Source organism: Sparus aurata, chromosome 19 (assembly GCF_900880675.1).
Source record: "Sparus aurata chromosome 19, fSpaAur1.1, whole genome shotgun sequence".
NCBI classification, from domain to species: Eukaryota; Metazoa; Chordata; class Actinopteri; order Spariformes; family Sparidae; genus Sparus; species Sparus aurata.
In genome coordinates, this window is record NC_044205.1 from 29,676,261 (window position 1) to 29,698,463 (window position 22,203).

General features: G+C 44.3%; 1 protein-coding gene across 1 annotated transcript in view; it reads right to left on the reverse strand.

The window, feature by feature from the left end:
• The window catches only part of lyrm4b (LYR motif containing 4), a 36,533-nt gene extending 14,350 nt beyond the window's left edge, over nucleotides 1-22,183 (reverse strand). Inside the window, exons 1-2 of the mRNA XM_030398236.1 lie at nucleotides 22,033-22,183; nucleotides 9,067-9,187 (exon numbers count right to left, since the gene is read on the reverse strand). Of these exons, the coding sequence (XP_030254096.1) occupies nucleotides 9,067-9,187; nucleotides 22,033-22,118 (207 nt within the window). The 5' untranslated portion in view covers nucleotides 22,119-22,183. The remainder of the gene's footprint in view (nucleotides 1-9,066; nucleotides 9,188-22,032) is intronic.
• Nucleotides 22,184-22,203: the final 20 nt, after the last annotated feature.

Consider the following 22,203-nt stretch of genomic DNA (forward strand, 5'->3'; position numbering starts at 1 on the left):
TCCTCCTCCTCTTCCTCCTCATTTCTCTCTCCATCTCCTCCTCTCATTTTCAGCTGTTGTCCTCACATCACATTGCCTTCTTCAGTCAATGAATTTCATCATGCAGAGTGTGTGTGTGTGTGTGTGTGTGTGTGTGTGTGTGTGTGTGTGTGTGTGTGTGTGTGTGTGTGTGTGTGTGTGTGTGTGGAGGAGGATAGTGTATCATCATTGCATCAGACCCACATTTCCAAGAATAGAAGAAAAACTAACAAACAAAACAAAGTAGCAGAAAATAAGAGCACAGAGGAAACGCTGTTAAATCTTCGGATCAGTGACGTCTCACTGCGGCACTTTATGGACGAGATCGTCTCCAAATCTCCAAAATCAGATTATTCCATCGACAAACCGCCGATCAGCGACGTAATCTCACCAGAATAAACGTAAACATTTCCTGGAAGTCAGAGTGACGAGCTGCTGAGTGCAAAGACGTGTCAACACTTTTAATTTATAAGCTTCCTCTGATAGAACAATCAGCAGTAATTTGGGATCTCTGCATAATGAAGACGATATGATTCAACATGAACAGCAACCCGGGACTTAATGGCCTGCCAGCAGCAAGGACTCATGGGAAATATTGTCGAAAGCCAATAAAATGAGTGTTGCAGCTCGTCAGAAGTTTAAAACTGAAACTTTCACTCCTCCAAGTTTGTTTTTTAAAATGTAGTTTTGTGATTTGTGAAGTTAAACGTGATCAACTCCTGCATTCATCTAAATATCTCAGGTGTGACGTCGCCTTCATTTAAAGACAGAAATAATCGTAGACGGATGAAAACAAAACCTTCTTGTTGGATGTTTTTAAAACTATTTTCAGTGTCACAGCCTGAAGGAAGAAGCTGCTCTGTAGTCTGACGAACGGCACCAACACAAAGTTCACCTTCTGTCAACAACAACAAACAAACGTTGTATTCCAACTGAAACATCTCAAACTGAATCGATAGTCAAGCTACTCCGTGACGTTTCACAGCTCAACCTTTCAGAGAATCTTCCGTCTCTATCACGGATAAGATTCAGGAAAAGAGGCACAAGTTCTGTACTTCCTGTGTTGTAAGTGACGTATAGTTGCTCTGTGACACAGTGACGTGATGCATCTTTAGATCTTTGAAGTAAAAAAACTCCCATATTCATTTCCAGACATCAGTCCATCAGTCTGTACAAACCACAGGCGAGTCGATCCTGAAAGACACAACCGCAGCTCTTCAAATGACGTGTTTCTGTAATATTACTCCAGTAACTCAGGAGATTCATGCATTTGTTGTGTTTTTTGACCCCCAAAATAAACTGGATGCTGGATTTGGGAATGTGCTATTTATAAAGCTGAGCAGCTCTGCATGCTGGCAGCTTCTGAGGGAAGTGAAGGACGACGGTTTGAAATTTTGAGGGCTTGAAAAAGTCAGAAATCAATACTCAGACTTCAGCACCGGCTGGTGATGATGGAGGACTGAAAAGAGACCAAAGAGAGGAGAGAAGGAAAGATCTGACGCTACAGAGTCCAGCTCTCACTCCTTCTCCAGCTGCTCAGTAAAGATCTGCTCAGTGTTTGATTACCGACTTGTTCCTGGCCTGTTCTGAAAGATAATGGTTCAGAGTTTAACACTGAAAACACAAAACGAGTCGAAGCTTTGCTGACTACAAATATTCAAAAGGCACAAACATGTTTGCAGGCTTTTTCTTGCCAAAATGCAACCAAGGCTTTTTTTGTGAATGTATATGAGTCAAACCTTCATAAAGCATAATTACGTCCAAGCCACTTTTAGGATTTACCGTATTTTCATTTTTCAATGGGAGTGAAACGTCACATTCTGAGATCGACACTTCTCCACTGCAAGGACGGCGGCGAGCGGAACAAGCTACTGCTAACGTGAGTTGTTCAAAAACCTTCTTTTTAGTAAACTCTGTGTACACAAACAATGTTCTCAATGCTCGTGTTCATGTGTAGAGACCCTGGTGATGCTACCAGCAAAGTTTCATGTTGTGTCGAGACTTCTTACTGTTTTAAACAGAGAGATTTTGATGCTATCGTATGATGCTTGGTTTGATGCTTCTATGCAGACGATACAGTTTTATATCAGCGTGGGATTGGACGAATTGTTGGTGTGTCGGTTGATTGATTGATTGATTGATCGCTGGTTTTATTTGTTGGTTGATTTGTTTGTTTGTTTGTCGGATGTTTTAATCACGTGGACAACAAACATTAAGACTGTTGGCAAGAATTTAAAGAGTAAATAATGGAAGTTTTAATCACACTTTTTGGTATTTGGAGTAATTCATCTAGAAACTAGAAAGAAACTGTTGTCTGTGTGATATAAAGATTAAAGATTGATTAGATTGATACACAGAGTTGCAGAGTTGATAAGTCAGAGACACAGGAACAGCATAGAGCATCCGGTCAACTTTTCAAAATAAAACACCCTGTGCAGACTCCTGATAGTATAAACGAAAAAATGACCAGATCGACAAAAGTTTGCTATTAATGTTCTAAAACCAAAATGTTACTTTTCGTTAGTATTTCTAAGTGTGTCTGTTCACAACATGGTGGATTATGTTATGTTGCCAATTGTCATTTTTGTGCTGGTTTATAGTTGAACCATCAGTGAGGAAGCTGTTTCCTGACACCAGCTGTTTTATCCTCCAACAATTCCCCCACTCTGCTGGACAAACTGTGTCATTACACCAAGTTTTAATTACCCCAAGCAAAGGTGTATTTACTCGTTACTTTAATACAGTTATAAAAAGACAGTTGTAGCGGGGAGAGAATGAAGATAACTGGATAAAATGGAATTGTAGAATTAGAAATGTCACAGTTATGGTTAGGTGTCCTTTGGGAGGTGTACAGGTGTGTCGGGGCAGGCTGGTGCTCCCATTGGACCATCACCCCCCCTGTTAAAAATTAACAAATCACCTTCTGAGCGAGGACAATAATTGTAACCCTGCTGACGTGTCAGCCCAGAAGTGATTCTGGTACCAGTGAGAGTCAGTCGGAGCGATCTTCCCTCCATCAGGATAATATTTCATGAGGCAGAGAAAGAGTTGCAGACGAGGGAGTAAAAACATGTCGGCTTTTATCCACCTGAGCAGCTCCCTTCTCTTTTTAATAGAGTTTGTTTAGCAGTATGAAGTCGACCGCAGGATGTGTGCGAGGGTCTAAAGCTCGCTGCAGCTACCAGCACCCGTGGGGCGTTCAGGTGTAAAAGCAGCAATAAAGGCGTGGGATTTCTGAGCAATGGAGGGAGGAAGGCTGGGGATTTTCACAGATCGAAAGATGGAGGAAGAGCAGCAGAGGAGAGAGGAGTGAGGGGAGAGGGAGGCGAGGGGAAGGGTAAGAGCGAGGTGAGGAGGAAGAGGAGGAGGTGAGGTGACGCAGGATTTCACACAGGGTGCTGCCCTACTTTCACTCCAGCTCTCTGGTTCAGGCTTTCCCAAAAAAAATCTCTGCTTCTCCCAAAACTGAGCTGCAACTGCGTCAAAAAGGAAAACTGGGATTTAACAGTCGATGTCCTGCATCAGTCATCATATGGAAGAAAAGCTGAACATCTTCAGCTCTTAGTGAGAAAAAGGAAGCTGCAGCTGGAACAAGATTTAACAGCTCGCACTGAACAAAGAAGAAACATGTTATTGATCTAAACATGTCACATGTTACAAAGACACTAAACAGTAACAATATAGGCTACTTCTTTGTCCCCGTGGAGAAAGTCCCCAGACTCCCTTAACAAATGTGTCAGTTTAGTGAGTTGTTGAGTTGGAGACACTTTATAAACTCTGTGAAACTCTGTCTCTGACTCATTCTGCATTATTTGGACCTTCTTGTTCATTCAGCAAATGTTCTACATGAACTTCTTTCTGTCTCTGAGTAGAAACATGGAGTCTGTTTGTTTCATACAGAGCAGGAAGTGACATCACATCACAAAGGGTCACTCTGGATGTTAAAGTCAGGTGAGAACATACTTGTAGTTTATGTTTTCAGATGTAAGTCAAAGATTAATACCATGATGGACAATAAATCCATTAATCTCAGACTTTAAAAACCCCTGCAGGCGGTTTCATACAGTTTGCTTTTATTTTGAAACTTGTATGATAACATGTTCCCTTCTTCCTGTCTTCAACAGGACCAAAACCAACAAACAACACTTTACTGAACAACACAACAATCTGTGTGTTTTCACTCTCTACACACCTCACAGACACACACAGCTGTTGTTCAGCTGCTGGAGGAGAATCAGAGTTTTCGTCTGACTGCAGGAGAAAACACTTAAAAACAGTTGAAAACAACAGAACCAGCAGCTGAAGAGGACGTGATGTATCCTACAGGTGATTCAGGTAATGAGGTTCACATTTATATATGAACAAACCTCCGTCGGTGTGTGAAGCTGCAGCTGTTGTTTTTACTTTATTTGTCGGAGCAAACGCTCTTTGACGCTCCCTGTGTATAACTAAAGTACGTCTCTGATTATTAACTGACAAAGCTCGTGCAGGATGAAGACGTGCAGATTAATTCTCCTCTTCTGAATGTCTGCAGAGACGCCGCAGCGCTCGGGGATCCTTTTAACTACAGAACACAAGAATCTTCTTTAAATAAACTCCAAACATGCACTCAGCGTCAGGATGCTCGGCGTCTCTGCTCAACTGGAGGATTCACGTCTTTCACGTGTTTGCCTCGTTTAATTAAGCTTCTCCAGTTTATATAATCCAGACAGCAGAGGTGTTGAGGCTCAGGTACATCAGGTCCACTGCAGCATTAATACGAGACAACAGGCTGACAGTTTATTTATTACTGCAGTTAATATTTACATTATTGTTTCAGCTCCGACATATAAACATCATGTTCTCACTAACTGAGTGAGAAGTGTGAAATGTTGAGTTTTACTGTCTGCACTGAAATCATTTCTGTTGTTCCAGCTGATTTAATTTCACACCATAACTGTCAGTGGACAGGAGAAACTAACTACAGGTGAGCAGAGGCGCACCTGGCTCTCTGACCCGGCAGGTGAATCCCTCCGTCATATAGTTTCATCTCAGATCCTCGGTGTGTTCACTGAACTCAGACTGCGTCCGGCCCCCAGAGAGCCGAGGCGGGGGCCAGTTTCCCCCCCGACCTGGCTGGCAGGTATAACTCACCGCCTGCTGTGGCGTTTCATCTCAATTGAGCCAAAATGGCCGAAGGCTGTGTGACATTGCAGTGACATTAAGCAGCAGTAATCTGTGAGGAATGGCTCTACAGAGGCCGCTGCCACACCAACAGGAGCACGCACACACACACACACACACACACACACACTTCATCTTCACTTCATCATCATAGGTGTGTGTGTGTGTGTGTGTGTGTGTGTACATCCAGGTGCAGTGGGACACACACTGTACACAGACTGAGAGAAGTGTTGCATTAATCCATCACACAACATTTAACTCCAATCCTCTTCTTCCTCACCTCCTCTTCTTCTTCTTCTTCTTCTTCTGTTTCACTGTTTTACTTTTTTTCTTCTTCTGGTTCTTTTTGTGTCTTTATCTTCTAAACTCTCTCACACAGACACTCATTAAAAACAGAACACGCTGGTTTAGTTTCTTCTCTACAAACAGAAGCGTCTCTGCAGCTGCGATCCATCATCTTCACACACACACACGCACGCACGCACGCACGCACGCACGCACACACGCACACACGCACACACGCACACACACACACACACACACACACACACACACACACACACACAAACACACACACACACAGATACAGAAAGTGTCTCAGGAGGAGCACACAGTTTGTACAACTACTGTAAATGATGTTATAAGAATACGTCCGGGTCAGAACCGGTCCGTCCGGGTCAGAACCGGTCCGTCCGGGTCAGAACCGGTCCGTCCGGGTCAGAACCGGTGCGTCCGGGTCAGAACCGGTCCGTCCGCTCCACAGGAGGGCATCGTCTCCGCGTGGCGAGTAAATCTCGTGAGCCTCTCGTCACGCTGACAGTCTGTACTGGACGTCGCTGAGCGGAGATTGATCTCTGCTGTCCGTCAGTCTGTCACACTCATGGTGCATTCAGGCGCTCCTTAAGACTCCGAAATCTCGCTTTGTACAGCAAATGTTATGTGCATCTACAGGGGATGTCGTGGTGCGTTCAAGTGCACCACATAAAAAATGTTGTCGGGACATAGAAGTCTAATAGCAGAGAGGACAGTGCTGAATTTAATCTGACCTTAAAGTCCAAAGTCCAATTCAGTTTTGGATTTGGAGAATCATCAATCAAATTTTATGGTTCAACAATAAACTCTGCTGTCTAAAAATGACAGAAACAGCTAACTTCACTATTATACATCACCACAATGCATTATAATCCCCAAAGGTGTCACACAGATGCACATCAGTCAACCCATACTGATCTGTGTGCGTTAAAGGCCAATATCAGGCCGGTTGTTGGACAAACAGACGTGTTGTCTGCGTATCGAAATATCGACAAATATCGTTAAATGCAAACACACGAGAACAAATTTCAAAAGAAGAGAAGATTTAACACGACAGCCTGAAGCTCCGGAGCTTCTCTGACTGTTTAAAGTTTTTAAAAGGTTTATAAATTTTCTGCTCTCTCTTTACGATGTTTCATCTACAGCTCACCAGCTGGTCCTCGCCCTCCTCCCCCTCTCACATAACTCACCGTATGGATCTGCACACAGGGGAGGAAACCTGAAGCCAGAGAGCCGAACACAAGCAGTGTGCAGCTTTACATACGTGTGTGTGTGTGTGTGTGTGTGTGTGTGTGTGTGTGTGTGTGTGTGTGTGTGTGTGTGAGATATGGATTTTTCAAGAAGCCTCGTATGCAGGTGCATATTTCTCCTCTGATACAGTTAATCCATGAGTCAGTGTGGGCGAGAGGCAGAGATGGACACACACACACACACACACACACACACACACACACACACACACACACACACACACACACACACACACACAACGCCTGCTGATGCGTTCATGTGTGGACGTGTGATCTCAGCTGCTTGCATAAGTCAATAATAACAACAACAACAACAAAAATTGTTGTGATCATTAAAGAAAAGAAGAGGAGGACACCGTGAAGCCGGATGAAGATGCAACACTGTGGAGAGTTTAACTGACACACTGAAGCTCGAGGATCGAACAAAACAAAGTGTGAGATCAGCCACAACACACGACTGAAGATATCAGCACGTACAACTCGTTTACAGTGTTTTCATCAGGCATGAATAAAAATACGAGCAGTGAGAGTTTATGTTCACAGTCTACTGCTCCGTGCACTTCAGGCTGAGGCGACTATCTCAAGTAGAACAAACTGTAACCAACACTGACAATATAAGGAATCAAACCGTATGACTCTGGGACTTTCTTCGTTTGCCACCAGTGCCGTTTGCTCTCTCCAGCCTAGAATCCGTCCAGCAGCTACAACCAGCTAAGTACTGCCCAAGACAGCCTGAGAGGTTGGTGTGTTTCCTGGGAAACTACAAGTCATAGTTACGAAAAGCTCCGTCTTCACTTTTAAACCATCTTCAGACTCTCACTGCTACAGTGTTTGTTATATTCAGGCACAACACAACGTACATCCAGCCAGGCCGGAGACCACCGCTGCTTCAAACGGGTTACTTAGCATCTACATCAGAACCACACTGGAGTCTGAAGTCCAGGGAACCACGCTAGCTTCAGACGCTAGCTTCAGATGCTAGATTCAGATGCTAGCTTCAGACGTTAGCTTTAGACTCTAGCTTCAGACACTAGCTTCAGACGTTAGCTTCAACATTAGCTTCAGACGCTAGCTTCAGACTCTAGCTTCAGAGGCTAGATTCAGATGCTAGCTTCAGACGTTAGCTTTAGACTCTAGCTTCAGATGCTACCTTCAGACGTTAGCTTCGGATGCTAGCTTCGGATGCTAGCTTCAGTCGCTAGCTTCAGACGCTAGCTTCAGACGCTAGCTTCAGACGCTAGCTTCAGACGCTAGCTTCAGACGTTAGCTTCAGATGCTAGCTTCAGACGCTACCTTCAGACGTTAGCTTCAGATGCTAGCTTCAGACGCTACCTTCAGACGTTAGCTTCAGATGCTAGCTTCAGACGCTACCTTCAGATGCTAGCTTCAGACGCTAGCTTCAGACGCTACCTTCAGACGTTAGCTTCAGATGCTAGCTTCAGACGCTACCTTCAGATGCTACCTTCAGACGCTACCTTCAGATGCTAGCTTCAGACGCTAGCTTCAGATGAAACATCTAAATAACTGCTGGACGACTGTCATGAAACTTGACATCCATCCCATAATAACTCTGGTGACTTTTCATCTGGTCAGTAAACCTGCAGGACTGAAGACGTTCAGCATCACTTTGTTTTCACTGCTGATTTACGAGCTTTAATTCACTTTAATCACTTTCTCTTCATCTTATTTCATCTTCGTGTCTTTATTTTGATCCACTCATCGTCTCCCCGTCCGAAGAGCCCAAATATATTCATCTGTTCTTTGAGAAATGTGCCGTCTAAATATGATAATTCTTCCATCTGTGATGTGACGCTCTCCTGCCTGCAGACGTCCGTATGGAAATCTGATCATTAAAGTTTCAAATCCAGCAAACTCAAATAAAACGCTCAGAGGTGACTGTCAGTCACACGGCTTGTTTGTTACAACGGAAAAATGTAAACGCAGTAAAACGTCTGATGGACAGCAGAGTGCGTGTGTGTGTGTGTGTGTGTGTGTGTGTGTGTGTGAGGCCGACAGCGGGACTGACAATCCCCTGTTGGGAACGGCTGAGAGACTGCTGATGCATTATGGGAACAAAGTGACCAGCAGTGAGGTGATTAGCCCAGAGTTGCCACGGTAATGAGGGAGTGTGTTTTGTGTTGGTGTGTGTGTGTGTGTGTGTGTGTACGACAGGTGGTCGGTCAGTAAACAGGTGTTCATCTGCATACTAGTCAACCTGGTTAACCTGAGGGAGTGTGTGTGTGTGTGTGTGTGTGTGTGTGTGTGTGTGTGTGTGTGAGAGAGTGTGTGTGTGTGTGTGCGTGTGTGCGTGTGTGTGTCTCACCTGTCTCTGTATCAGTGCCAGTGTTTCTTGTCCCTCCGCCATCAGTCTCGCCACTGTTTGTGGATCGTCTACTGTCCTGTTGGCCCTGAAGGCATCACGCACCCGCCGCAGTGCATAGGTCCTGCAATAAACACACACACACACACAGAAACATACACTTCAGTTTCCTTCACAAACATTACCGTGCGATAAAGAAAAAGGAGACAGAAGACAATAAGAAATATCAAATATGTGCAGACGAGAGGCTGAACTCTCTGACGGGTTTATGAACGCAAACAACAGCCGAGCAGACGAACACACACAGAACTGTGACATCATCAGAGGAGGGAAGAGAAAAAAACCAACGAGACAGAAAAAGAGACAAATTAGTGCAGATGAGATAAAAATAAAACCTCAGAGCAGCAACATGAAACAAACAGAGCTGAGGTGGAGACGCCGTCAGCCCCACGACGCTCTGATGGATTTAAATGAACTATACGCAACTTTTGGGTCTGAAACATAGAAAATAAAAAACTGTCGAGATGTTTTAAAACATTTTCATGCAGAAATCTTTCATATTATATCTTTAATGCAGGTTTAAGGGATTCAACATGTCACAGAAGCTCAGGTGACTAACGCTCATAAACAATATCTTCTTTGTTTACCTGTTGGAGAACTCAAAATACTACAATACCCATGAGCCTCAGCTGGGGTTGGTGTGTGAATCAGAGTTGTCATGAATTCAAAAAGGTTTGTTTTGGACTGTGAACAAACGCGGCGCCGTCAGTGTTCTGAGTGCCATCGTTCATCAGCGTCGACTTCAACAGAATGAAGCTCTGTGATTGGATGAACACAAAATGCATCTTGGGAGATTTTATGTTCACAATCTTCTTGCGTCCGTTACGTGTTAACAGAAACAACCAGACGTATTTCCAGCTGAAGTTACTTTGGAGACAAAGCCGCTGAGCTGACGGTCAGCCGGACCAGCGCCGCAGAAACACGAACATAAAGCTGCAGAACGGTCAGTGTGTGTGTGTGTGTGTGTGTGTGTGTGTGTGTCTGTGTGTGTGTGTGTGTGAGAGTACTTTAATGAGGTGTGTGTGTGTGATGTTCTTTGATATTCTTGTTCAAAGACTGAATAACTTCATCACCTCTTCATGATGTTCAGATCCAGAGTTGCTCTCAGGAACATCATCTTCACTGTAACCTTCGATATTCTCATCAGGACCGACTCTAGTTTCCATGACGACATCCACAATAATCAGAAATACAGCTGGAATCACAGTTTTATAATCAGGACGACACTTTGCGTTCTTCTACGCAGGATTATGATGCGTTCAGGCGCCTATAGTACTATTAGTACCGCCTGTTCATGTCAGACTGCGGGAGCAACATGGACGCCACAGAGAGGTCGGTTAGTCTTTTATTGCTCAGAGTGTTTAAAACAACATGTCGTGATCCGTTTCCAGAATTAAAGCCATGATACAACACATGACTTTGGGAACAGTAAACATCTGGTTGTCAGCTATGTTTCAGTGTCGTTCACGTGAATTTGAATGTTTTTCTGACATTCTGTCACACATGAAGCATCAGTTAAAGCTCGCAGGACGTCTGGATGGAAGCAGGACAAACAAACATGGAGGACGTGACCAGAACAGAGGACGACACAAACAGCTCGTACCATAAAGAGGAGCCACACATGGAAGTGGTTTGAGTGTGACAGATCTGATGATGATCAGATAACTTTGGTTCATGCTGCAGATCAGAAATCAAACACCGGATCAGAGAGAAGACACGTCGACTGGAGGGAACTCAACAGCTCCTCCAGCTGCTGCAGCTGCTGAGCAGAACGCTGCAGCTCTGTTCTCCACAGAGACTGAACGTATATCAGCTGAGCTCACGTTAGTACAGAACGTTTATTAAAGGTTTGAACTCGTGTTGGCTGTTCTGTTTCAGACGTTTTCTCAGTCGATATAACTTTTACAGGCTCTACTACAGATCGGCTGTGGCTCAGGAGTACTAACAAGAGGCGGAGTTTAATATCACAGATCTGTAATCTGACCAGTTGTGTTTTCAAGGGATATTCCGGTGTAAATTTAATCCATGGTCTAACACACCGTGAAACTGTGTTAGACTCCCTCTGGAGAGATCAAGTTAGCAGACCGCTAATTTACGGAGTTTTATCAACCTCAGAAACGACCGCACGACAACAATACACTGCAGTAAATGGATCCAAATATAAACCGCCACCAAAAAGCCACAAATAATGCTCAGAACAGCACCAAACTTCAGCAACAGTACAAATAGGGTCTCAGCACATAGTCCGGGGCATCTAACCTCCGCTAGCTTAGCTGGATTTCTATTGTGAAGCTAAAAACAGATTTCAACTCTCCTCCATCAGCTTCCGGGTCGGGGAAGTCCCGACGCGACGATTACCGAGTGCGGTTAGAAATGCTCAATTCCGTTCTTTTCCCTGTCCGCTCTCGATAATAACTGTTATAAACTGGCAGGTAAGACACATATGAACTTTGATTGCTTTTCCATGGAGTCATAATCACACATTTTCATCCATGAGCCGCGGAACTCTACTGCACTCGGTAATCGACTCGTCGGGACTTCCCGTCAACAGGAAGCTGCTGCAGAAGAGTGGTAAATTTAGTCAGCTTTTCAGTAGAAATCCAGCTAAGCTAGCAGAGGTTAGATGCCCCGGACTATGTGCTGAGACCCTATTTGTACTGTTGCTGAAGTTTGGTGCTGTTCTGAACATTATTTGTGGCTTTTTGGTGGTGGTTTATATTTGGATCCATTTACTGCAGTGTATTGTTGTCGTGCGGTCGTTTCTGAGGTTGATAAAACTCCGTAAATTAGCGGTCTGCTAACTTGATCTCTCCAGAGGGAGTCTAACACAGTTTCACGATGTGTTAGAACATGGATTAAACTTACACCGGAATATCCCTTTAAATAAAAGTGTCGGAGTCTTGTATTTTATTGTGTCTCAGCTGCTGGTTTCACTTCTATTAAAAGATCAAAGTGCTTTTTTTCAGCACTTTCTCAACACGTGACATCATCTCTGACTTCTTTTGAGGAAACTTTTGATGAAACATGTCTTCAACCTTGAGATGTGTTGATCACGAACATGACGCCCTCGTAAATAGATCTTTGTAAAGTGCAGAGTGGATTATAGCAGCTGCTGTACGATTCAAACGTGGGTGTTAGAAATCTGCCCAGTTGGACCTCGGTCACCTCTGAAGCAGTCGGCGCCGGACGAACTCACTATTTTCAGCTTTTGTTTCAGCTGGAGGCCGCGATGGCCTCAGTCCAGAGTGATACATCACCAGGAAGCAAATCAAAACAGACAAATTGGAAAGACTGAAGTATTTCCTGACAGGAGCTGCTGAAGAGAAAATGATTATTGGTTTAATTTTCTGCTCTTTTTCTGGATAAGCCTCGGCCTCATTACAGCTGGCAGCTCCTCTGATGTGGGGAAACTACAACATCGACCTTGGGAAGTTACAGCGCTGCCTGGCGGAGCCATTCATCTTCCCCGTCCGCCTTTGTGTCGCAAGCTCATTTAGGATTTAAGACAGAACCAATAAAAGTGTGATGGATCTGATTTACATGCCGTGGTTAAATACAGCGAGCGTCACAAGGACATGACGGAGGAGTGACGAGGAAACGGGCCTCTGAAGGTGAGGCGGCGGGACGGCGGGGGATGGATGGAGGAAACAGTAAACAGGCAGGACGGAGGAACTAACGAGGGTTTGGAAGACGGAAGGAGAGGCGAGGTTTCTCCCCGTCGAGCACAAAGTGACTCAAAGCCGTGCTCGTCAAACCATGACGAGGACAGACACAGTTTCTGACCCTGCAGCTGGAAAACACACAACCGGTCCATCATATAGTCACAGTTCAAATCTAATAACAAAATCAGTGAAAATGACACTGAACACGTGTTTATATGAGGAAATATTCAGACGCCTGGTAAAGAAAAGTCGACTGAAGTTAAAGGATGAAAGGAAGTAAAACCTAATGAGGACTGACGGGAGGAAGGAAAAGTCAAGGATGGAAGGAAGTGATAAAGAAGTGAAGACGCGGTGCAGTAAAGGACGAAGTGATGAAGTGAAACGTAAAACCAGGCGGTGTAAACAAAGATGGAGAAAAGCTCTAATAAAAGAAATCAAGGAGAGGACGAGCGATCAGCAGAGCATCTTACAAGAGGAAACGAGGACGAAGGAGACGAGGGCAGCTGACAGTCCGTCCTCCTCAGTCTGACGCTCAGCGAGGATGAAGACGAACCTCCAGGCTCCTCCATCACACTGATTCATAGGAAGGCCTCCGCTAATGGAGCAGCATAACGAGCGCCGCCGCTAACGAGCACAACACAAGAGGAGAACAAAGAGATCAGAGAGTGCTGGACGTGATCAACAGGGAGGAAAGAGATGACCGCCGGCTGCACGTCCAGCAGCTCCACGTCTGCTCTGGACAGGAAGTGACACAGGAAGTGACACAGGAAGTGACGCGTGACGACGGACTGACGGCACACAGAAGATTCACAAACTGTTCATGTTTTTCAAGAGAGAGACTTCAGTACAGAACACAACGTTAAAGATACAGAACACACGACAGGAAGTCTCAGGAGACAGTCGGCGTCCGTTTTAAACATTTCAACCTTCACATTACATCCTGTGTCCTGTGAAAGGTTCAGTCTGGTCGGTGTAGCTAACGTGAGGTAGCCTTGAACGCAGCTGCTGACAACCGGACTCATTTTGGATCTCTTCTGGTTGTTTTCAAAAGTCCTGATAACTTATTCCTGCAAAATAACTCGAGTCCTTTCACATCTCTTCACGTCACGTCTTCGTATTCTTCACCAGATGAAGAAGAGCGGCATCAGAAGGAGCTTCTTAAAGTGTTGTATCGATAAAAATCAGATAAGGATGTGGATCCTTCATCATGAGAAGGATCTCGTCTTTTTAGAGTCTGACGTGAGACTCAAAGCGAGGACATCTCCACCTCTGTAACTCTGGTTCTGACGGATCTTTGACTCCCACAAGCCCTCAAACTTCATGGAAATGGAAAAGTGAAATTCCTTTAATGTCATCGATCAGACACACCTGCACCGTCTCTGCTGCGACAGGTGAAGACGTCGGCCGGGATGGAGGCACGGCGGCTCTTCCTATCGATTATCGTCAGCAGCAGATAATGTCGGGATTATTTACTGTACGCTGAGCGGCTGCGCTTGAATTGTTATCTTTTAAAATGTGTGAATGATTTATCTCCGTGTGTCTCGTCACTTAAACTTCAGAGGGAATTCTCTCGTGTGATCTCTGGAAGATGAGAAGGAGGAGAAGAAGAAAGAGGAGGAGGAGGAGGAGGAGGAGGAGGAGGAGGTGGAGGAGGAGGAGGAGGAGGAGGATATTTCCACCATCGCTTTAGTCGTATTGTGATAAGTTGACAGCTTTCACACACACACACACACACACACACACACACACACACACACACACACACACACACACACACACACACACACACACACACACACACACACACACACACACTCAGATGATGACACTGTGTGACTGAATCCACCGGGGAGAGTTATTTTTAATGAAGACAAAGAAAGACATAAGGAGGACGCAGAGGAGAGAGAGACAGAGGAGAGAGAGACAGAGGAGAGAGAGACAGAGGAGAGAGAGACAGAGGAGAGAGAGACAGAGGAGAGAGAGACAGAGGAGAGAGAGACAGAGGAGAGAGAGACAGATAGAGAGAGAGACAGATGGAGAGACCTGGGTGACGGAGAGAGAGACGGAGGAGAGAGAGACAGATGGAGAGACCTGGGTGACGGAGAGAGAGACGAGGTGAGAGACAGTTTGACTCAGCTTCACATGAAACACTGAATCAGTCGGTGACTCTGAGGTTTCTCTTGTTGTTCCTACGCTGAGAGATGACCTACTTCTGACAGGCTGCTTCTTCCTCTTCCATCCACCCGTCCTCCATCTTTCCCCCTCCGTCTGTCTTCAGCACACCTGACAGGTTGAAGCTCTGCCTGGCTTTTCATAAAACCTGTTTTGAGGCAGAGCTGTGCGATACAGAGGAGGGAAAGCATCCGTCTGCTTATTCTAATCAATCCTCGTTAGGACGATACGATCAGTTTTTTATTAAACTTCATGTCTGGTCTTGTGGTTTGAGGTCGACTTGTCTGTGTTTATTTTATATTTCTAGTTGTTCTAGTTTGTCTTTCAACCTTTAAAAGTTGATGTGAGGGAAAGAATATTTAGGATTGAGAAGAAATGAAGAGAAGCTGCATTAAAGTTGCCTCATGTTCATTTATTTCTGTGAGTTTTCATCCATTTACGTTTTTATCCTCCAATAAATCCTGCAGAAAAGCTGAAATGATTCATCGTGTGTGTTAATAACCCCAAACTGGCTCCATGTGTGTTTAAATCACATTTCAGTGTTTACCTTGTGTTTCCTGTTACCATTAGCTGCTGCAGTGATCTGATTTTCCTGCAGAGAATCATGAATGTTTCATCTCCCTCCGTTTATTTCTCTCTCTCTCTCTGTCTCGCTAACAAAGCTCTCCAAATTCAGCCAAACTCTCCCACCTTTCCTCGCAGGAAGTGCTGCGAGCGCCTGCATCGGCTGTTATTGTACTCAGTCAACAAAATACAGCCTGCAGCAACGTCTGGCATATTCAGGTCATTCCACAACCATCCAACAAGTACAGCGGCGCCACGAGCTGCGGCTGACGAGGGGAAGCCCACAGCAGGAACCAAACTCTTATAACTGCAGCAGCGGACGTTCAAAACACGCTGCTCAGATCAGATTATCTGCTAATGTGAAGCTCCTGAACGCCTCACACACTCACACATGTCTGATGTTAACAATGGAAGATCTGTGACCGCAACAACCAATGAGAGGCCTCCGTGAGGAGCTGACAGTGACGCCAGGCTTTGGTCAACTCTCTCCCCCTAGAAGCTAACGATAGCTAGCATGCTAATGTCAACAGAAACTTAAAATCTCACCTCCAGTTCTCTCTGAAGAATAAAAACCTGTTGACGGCGTCTCTCCATCATCCCGACTCGTTTACCTTCGACTTTTGTTTTGCTCCTCACGTAACATTCAGTTTGTTTACGTCTGCTTCCCCATGAGATCACATGAGAGTCTGGTGTTGGTCTGCAGAGCGCTGAAGCCACGCCCCTGCTGAAGCCACGCCCCTGTTGAAGCCACGCCCCCACTGAAGCCACGCCCCCACTGAAGCTACGCCCCCGTCGAAACCACGCCCCCGCTGCTGCACGGTGATCGCCTTTTATTCAAGATGTATTAATACATTCTGAGCATGTGCAGTGAACCATTTCCCTTCAGCATAGTGACACACGCTGCTTCCAAACGTCCGGACTTCACCAGACTCGCAGACTTGCGTTCACGGGAATCAATCTCGAGAACTGATCCAGCTCACAGATGCCCTCCAGGACTTTCTGCAGACTTCCAGAGAGTCCGCTTGTCAAGCCGATTCAGGGATTTAATTATCCACAATTCATTGCGATACGGACGTGACATGTTGGAACTTCTCATGAATGTGTAAAACAATTATTTCATAGTTATTAATTGAACTGTGTCGACCAGAAGTAGAAATAGAAACATGTAGAAGTAAAAGTTACAGAAGTTACAGCAAACTAAATTTACTTTAGTCTTCAGTCTGTCTATCAGAGTTTATCTGGATGCAGCCTTAAAACCGTTAACAGTAGCAGCTAATTATTCATTTATTTACAGTTATCTGACACATTTCAGAGGTGTTACAGAGAAACCGAAAGCTAAAGCTGATTCATTCATGTGGACGGAGGACGAGGTGGAGCGGACCAAAGTGTGACGTCTCCAGTTATCTGTCCAAGGATAAAAAAATCATTTAAGAAGGTTTTTAAAGAAAATATCAGTTTTCAGTGACCTAAAACATCGCTTGTGCTCCGACGAGAGGCCAAAACTAAAAATGTTTGAGCAGAAAATAAAGTTCTTTTAATGAACCTGTTTTGTCTCGTTCAAGACTCTTTCAGTTCAGTTTCTCTGAGCCAAACTCTTCATTTACTCCGATGAATGACAACGAAAAGCTTCAAATCTTCACATTTATAAAGCTTAAAAAAAAACAGTCAGGGAAGTAATTTTCTTTTGATTGAAGTTGTGATGAATCGACTCATTGTCGTCTCTTTGAAGCAGCGACTTCCACCAGCAGGACCACACATGGAGCAGACGAGGTGGTCGTGGATCTAATGGACTACAAAGTCCTCAGAGAACCGGTCGTGGAGGTTCTGTTCCTTTCATTCGAAGATGTTTTCTCTCCCCACACATGAGGTCTGCGAGGCGGTGGACCGAACCAGCTGCCCGTCTCTGGAATTTATTTTATTTGGACCAGCAGCGGGAGGAGGCCATCTCTCATCTGGCCGCTCAATAATTCAACACAGCGGCGGTCCGCATGAAGGCTAGCAGGGAGCGCCGGCTCTCTGATGTCCGCGTGGAGGGCTGTGTGTTCTGACAGCTGAAGACGCTGTCCCAGCCTCACCCCAACACACACACACACACACACACACACACACACACACAACACACACAGACACACACACAGACACACACACACACACACACACACACACACACACAGACACACACACACAGACACACACACACACACACACACACACACACACGAGGTGTTTGGGTTGAGATCGAGTGTTTCAGCCTCTCATTGAGACTCTGTGGTGATAAAAGCGGTCTCAGCTGATGGAGGAGATGTCACGAGAGCCCACAGGCTTCTCATATACATCCCATAATGTTCCATTTTAAAGAGAGCCTGCTGAGTGTGAGCTCAGACACACCGACGGATATGAAGGGACGAAAGGTCGCAGATTGCGGTAGAGAACAAAAAGCAATAAGGTGCAGCTGCAGCTGGCCTGGTGCATTGTGGGCCGCGGCGTTCGGCTGAGCGATGCACAGCGATGACAGTTTAGATTCAATATGTTGAACTTCTGAACATGTTTGATGGATAAAAATACTGATTGCAGTTTAAAATTGAAGAATGAAAATGATTTAAATTGGCATTCAGGAAAAGTTGGTTTCTCACCAAACTCCATTCACAAATCCAACAATTTTAAGATTATCAGTAACTTTTTAAATCCATGAGTCGAGTCGCTCTTCACATCGGCCTGAATTAGATCCAAACTGTGTTTATTCAAAAAGAACATGCGTGACTTTTAAAGCTGCTTCACATGTTGTTGTCACTAGGGGTGTGCCAAAATATAGATACTACGATATATCGCGATATTTCGTCTTGAGGTACGTTATCGATACACTGGTGCCAAATATCGATATTTAAAAATGTAAAAAAAAATATATATATATATATATTTATTTTTTTTTTCGGCCCACCTCCACCCCTCTTCAGAGGACAGCTTTATCTTTATTCAAACATAGGTATACAACCAAATAAAATTAAAAAAAATGGTTTAAGCAGCTCTGAAACTCACACATATAGATATTTAATGATAGTTGTAGTCAGTGTGTGTGTTAAGAAGAGACACTGTGCAATATACTCTTTGTTTACTTGGCTGTCATTCATGTGAAATTGATTGACAATGTTTTGTAATTCCTGTGAAATGGATTCAGTGCAGTCAATAAATTCTGAATTTCTTCAGTGACACAGATATCGTGATGTATCGTGGATGAAATTCCTTGCAATATATCGATTATCGCAGAATCGCTGTATCGTGATATTATCGTTATCGTGGGCAAAATATCGTGATAGTATCGTATCGCGAGGTACCTGGTGATACCCAGCCCTAGTTGTCACGGCTGATCAAAAAGTCTCTGGACAAAATATCTGAGAATTTATATCTTGATATTCTCCCTGTAATAATATTGTAGAACTTGTAAATTAGAACATTAGTGCAACGAGTCATGAGGTAGAGTCGAACCGTCAGAGGACTCAGAGCGGCTCCACGGTTTGATAAAAATATCTATATTTGGCGTCAGTGTAACGATAATCGTATCACAAGAGGAAGTGATGCGATACATCATATCAATATTTTATCCCATCCTGAGAAAACAATGGAACAAAACAGCACCATCGATGTTTGAGCTGAATTATTCTCTGGCTGAACTCAGATAAAAACACAAAAACACTGAATCTGTCAGCTCGTCGGCCTGTTTGTACCGTCTGCTGACAACCTGATCCTCACTTCACCTGATCTCTCCTCGGAAACAAGCCACTGTAATGAAAACCTCTGACAACCAAATGAAATGAGCTCACACACACACACACATATATAATATAAAAAGGTAAACAACATAAATCAAATATTGTTTTTGTCCCGCAGAAAACAATTATAGAAGACAAAGGAACTGAAGTTGAAGATAAATCAGCTTCACTGCTGATAATAAACTGAATATGCAGCTCAATATAAACCAACTTTGAGACTTGATTTAAAAACTAAACAGGAGCGACCTGAGCAGATTAAATCCAACATTAATCCAATAACAGTCTGAAGCTTCTCAAACTGTATCACTTCCTCAGCAGCAGCAGCAGCAGGTCGGACTGATGTCCAGAATAAATGCAGAGCGTGTCACAGTCAGTTAGGCAGAACACGGTGAGTCCTGATGGGAGCCGAGCAGCAGGACGCCTGCACACAAATCAGGTCAGCGGCCATCTACAAACTGGGCCACGGACTCTGAACCACGGCTGAATTTATAACAGCATCCTCGCTCAGAAACCCTGCGACCTCTGAGTCCAACACTCTGCTGCCAACACCCACATCTGCTCTCAGCGAGCGCAGCCTTCACGATGCAACGCTCATCTGTGCAGTCAGTTCGTCAGAGTGAGAGAAATCCCTCTCACTTCAATACAACTACATCCTCCAAAAACTGTCTGAGAGCGTTTACACATCAGCTCAACTGTCGCTGCAGTAACGAGTCGACTAATCGATCAACGGAAACTAAATCTGAAATATTCTGATTTAATGTCTTTAGTAAATAAATGTTTTTTTGACATTTCTTCTGAAACCTTCACATCCACAGAGCACAAAGAAAAAGAAACCAAACCTCATTCAACATCACATTCATGTTGGTAAATCAAAAGTTTCCCGTTGAGTAACTTCCCTCAGCAGAGTGCTGCAGAGTTCACTCAGCGCCGACACACGACTGGTGGAATAAAACGTGATGTAACATCTTGTAATATAATTTCTTGGAGGGACAGACAGAAATAGTTACCGTGACGTCAAACACACTTCCCAGCCTTCCTGCTGGAACCACACGAGAGCTGAAGTTTTTCTGATAACCTGTCAATTAGTTTATTAATCTGTTAAATCTGCATCAACCTGTGAACAACGAATCATCAGCTGATGAAGACGAGACGGTGCGACTGAGACGGAGTCAGACAGAGAAGCTGCAGGAGGCTGCGAGCTGAGGGGAGCCGGCCTATAATAACTCTCTGTGGGAACATTATGAATCATCATTTGATACATAATTAATATAAAGAGATTAATTAGAGGAGCTTTACTGAACACATGACAGAACCACGTCTACATCCACAGTGAGAGCTTCACTGTGCGACCGGCAGCTGTCAGAGAAGAACAACATGTTTCATCTCCTCACTGAATCTGTGCTGGAATAAACATTTTACTACAGATGTTTTGGTTTGTTTTGTTTGGTTTCCCTGATTTCATTAGCCACAATGCTAGCTGTTTGAGGCTAAGAACAACTGGGCTAACAGGAAGACGGCTCTGGAGGACGGTCGGTGCAGATCCAGAACTTCTGGAGGAATAAACATCTGGAGTCTCATCAGATTCTCAGAGACGACTTTCAACTTCTGGGATTAAAAAGTGGATTTATCTTCACTCCTGTTTCTGAGCCTCCTCTCAACCACCATCACTAACTTACAGATATCTGTGATTGGTCAAACCTTTATTCAATTTGTGAAAATTAGAGCAATAATTATTTGTTAAGCGCTCATTTAAATGATCTTTTTAATTAAACTCCAAACATTTCACAGTCAGCCTTCCATTATGGAATTTATTTCTTTGTTTTCACAATTTTCTGATTCTTTGTTGAACGGGGAAAGAAATATAACTCAGAAGATTCCTGAATATTGAAATAATCTTTAGCTGTAGTCATGTCACTTGAAGAAAAGTAATTGATTATCAGGACAGACAAAACGGTGCTTTGGTTAATCACAGACGTCCTTAACGACCCTCTGGAAGTCGCAGCAGGAGTAATTTAAAGACAGTATTAAACCATGTCTGGGACGGTGTTCCTACTGTTTCGTAAAGATCCTTTTCCAGGACAGTTTCAGTGATGATCCAGCTGGTCCCACAGACAGGAAGTGCATCTTTACACTAATATGTTCATTAATCCATCAGCTCATAGCCCCAATGCCTTCTTGTCTTGTGGCTGCTGGAGTTTAGTTTTCATCAAGAGTAACAGCAGAAATACAAAAGAAGGAATAAGACGGGAATCTTAAATTAAATGACAAACTGGTTTCATTTTTAGAAAAAATGATGTCAAAAACTGGTCAACTGTTTCACGGACTGTCCAGGTTTTCCAGGACGCGTTGGAATCCTGTCAGCTCTTTATTCCATGAGTGGAAATAGAAAAAACCCGCAAAAAACAGGTGTGTGAAAATCAGCGGAATGCTCCTTTAAATGCTCACTAACACCGTTACAGACCTCATTACATCTAATAAACACAACAGACTGACAGAGTGTTGTTACCTGAGCCTGTCTGACCCTGAACACACTCTGTGAACACCTGTGTGTCTCTGTGACATCAGTCTGAGCAGGTGCTGAGTTTTGTTTAGTCACAGTTTTGTAACACTGATGACACCGAGCCTGACAGCCTGGATGATGTAAACACACCCGTTAGCCGCTAAATTAGCATCTTTCCAGCGGTTGACAGCCGGTTCGAACCGGCCAGCAGAACCGTCCGGACCGGCCGGAGATCATCTCTTACCTGTAGTTGTACGAGGGGAACTTCTTGCTCTCTGCCAGCATCATTTTGTAGAGAGAAATCACCTGAGCTCGTGTGGACGCCGCCATGATGCTACTATCAGCGCTGCTCTGACCGACTGAGCCTGAGGACCCCTGATGACGCGTGTCCACTGACTGCCTGAGCAGAAATACG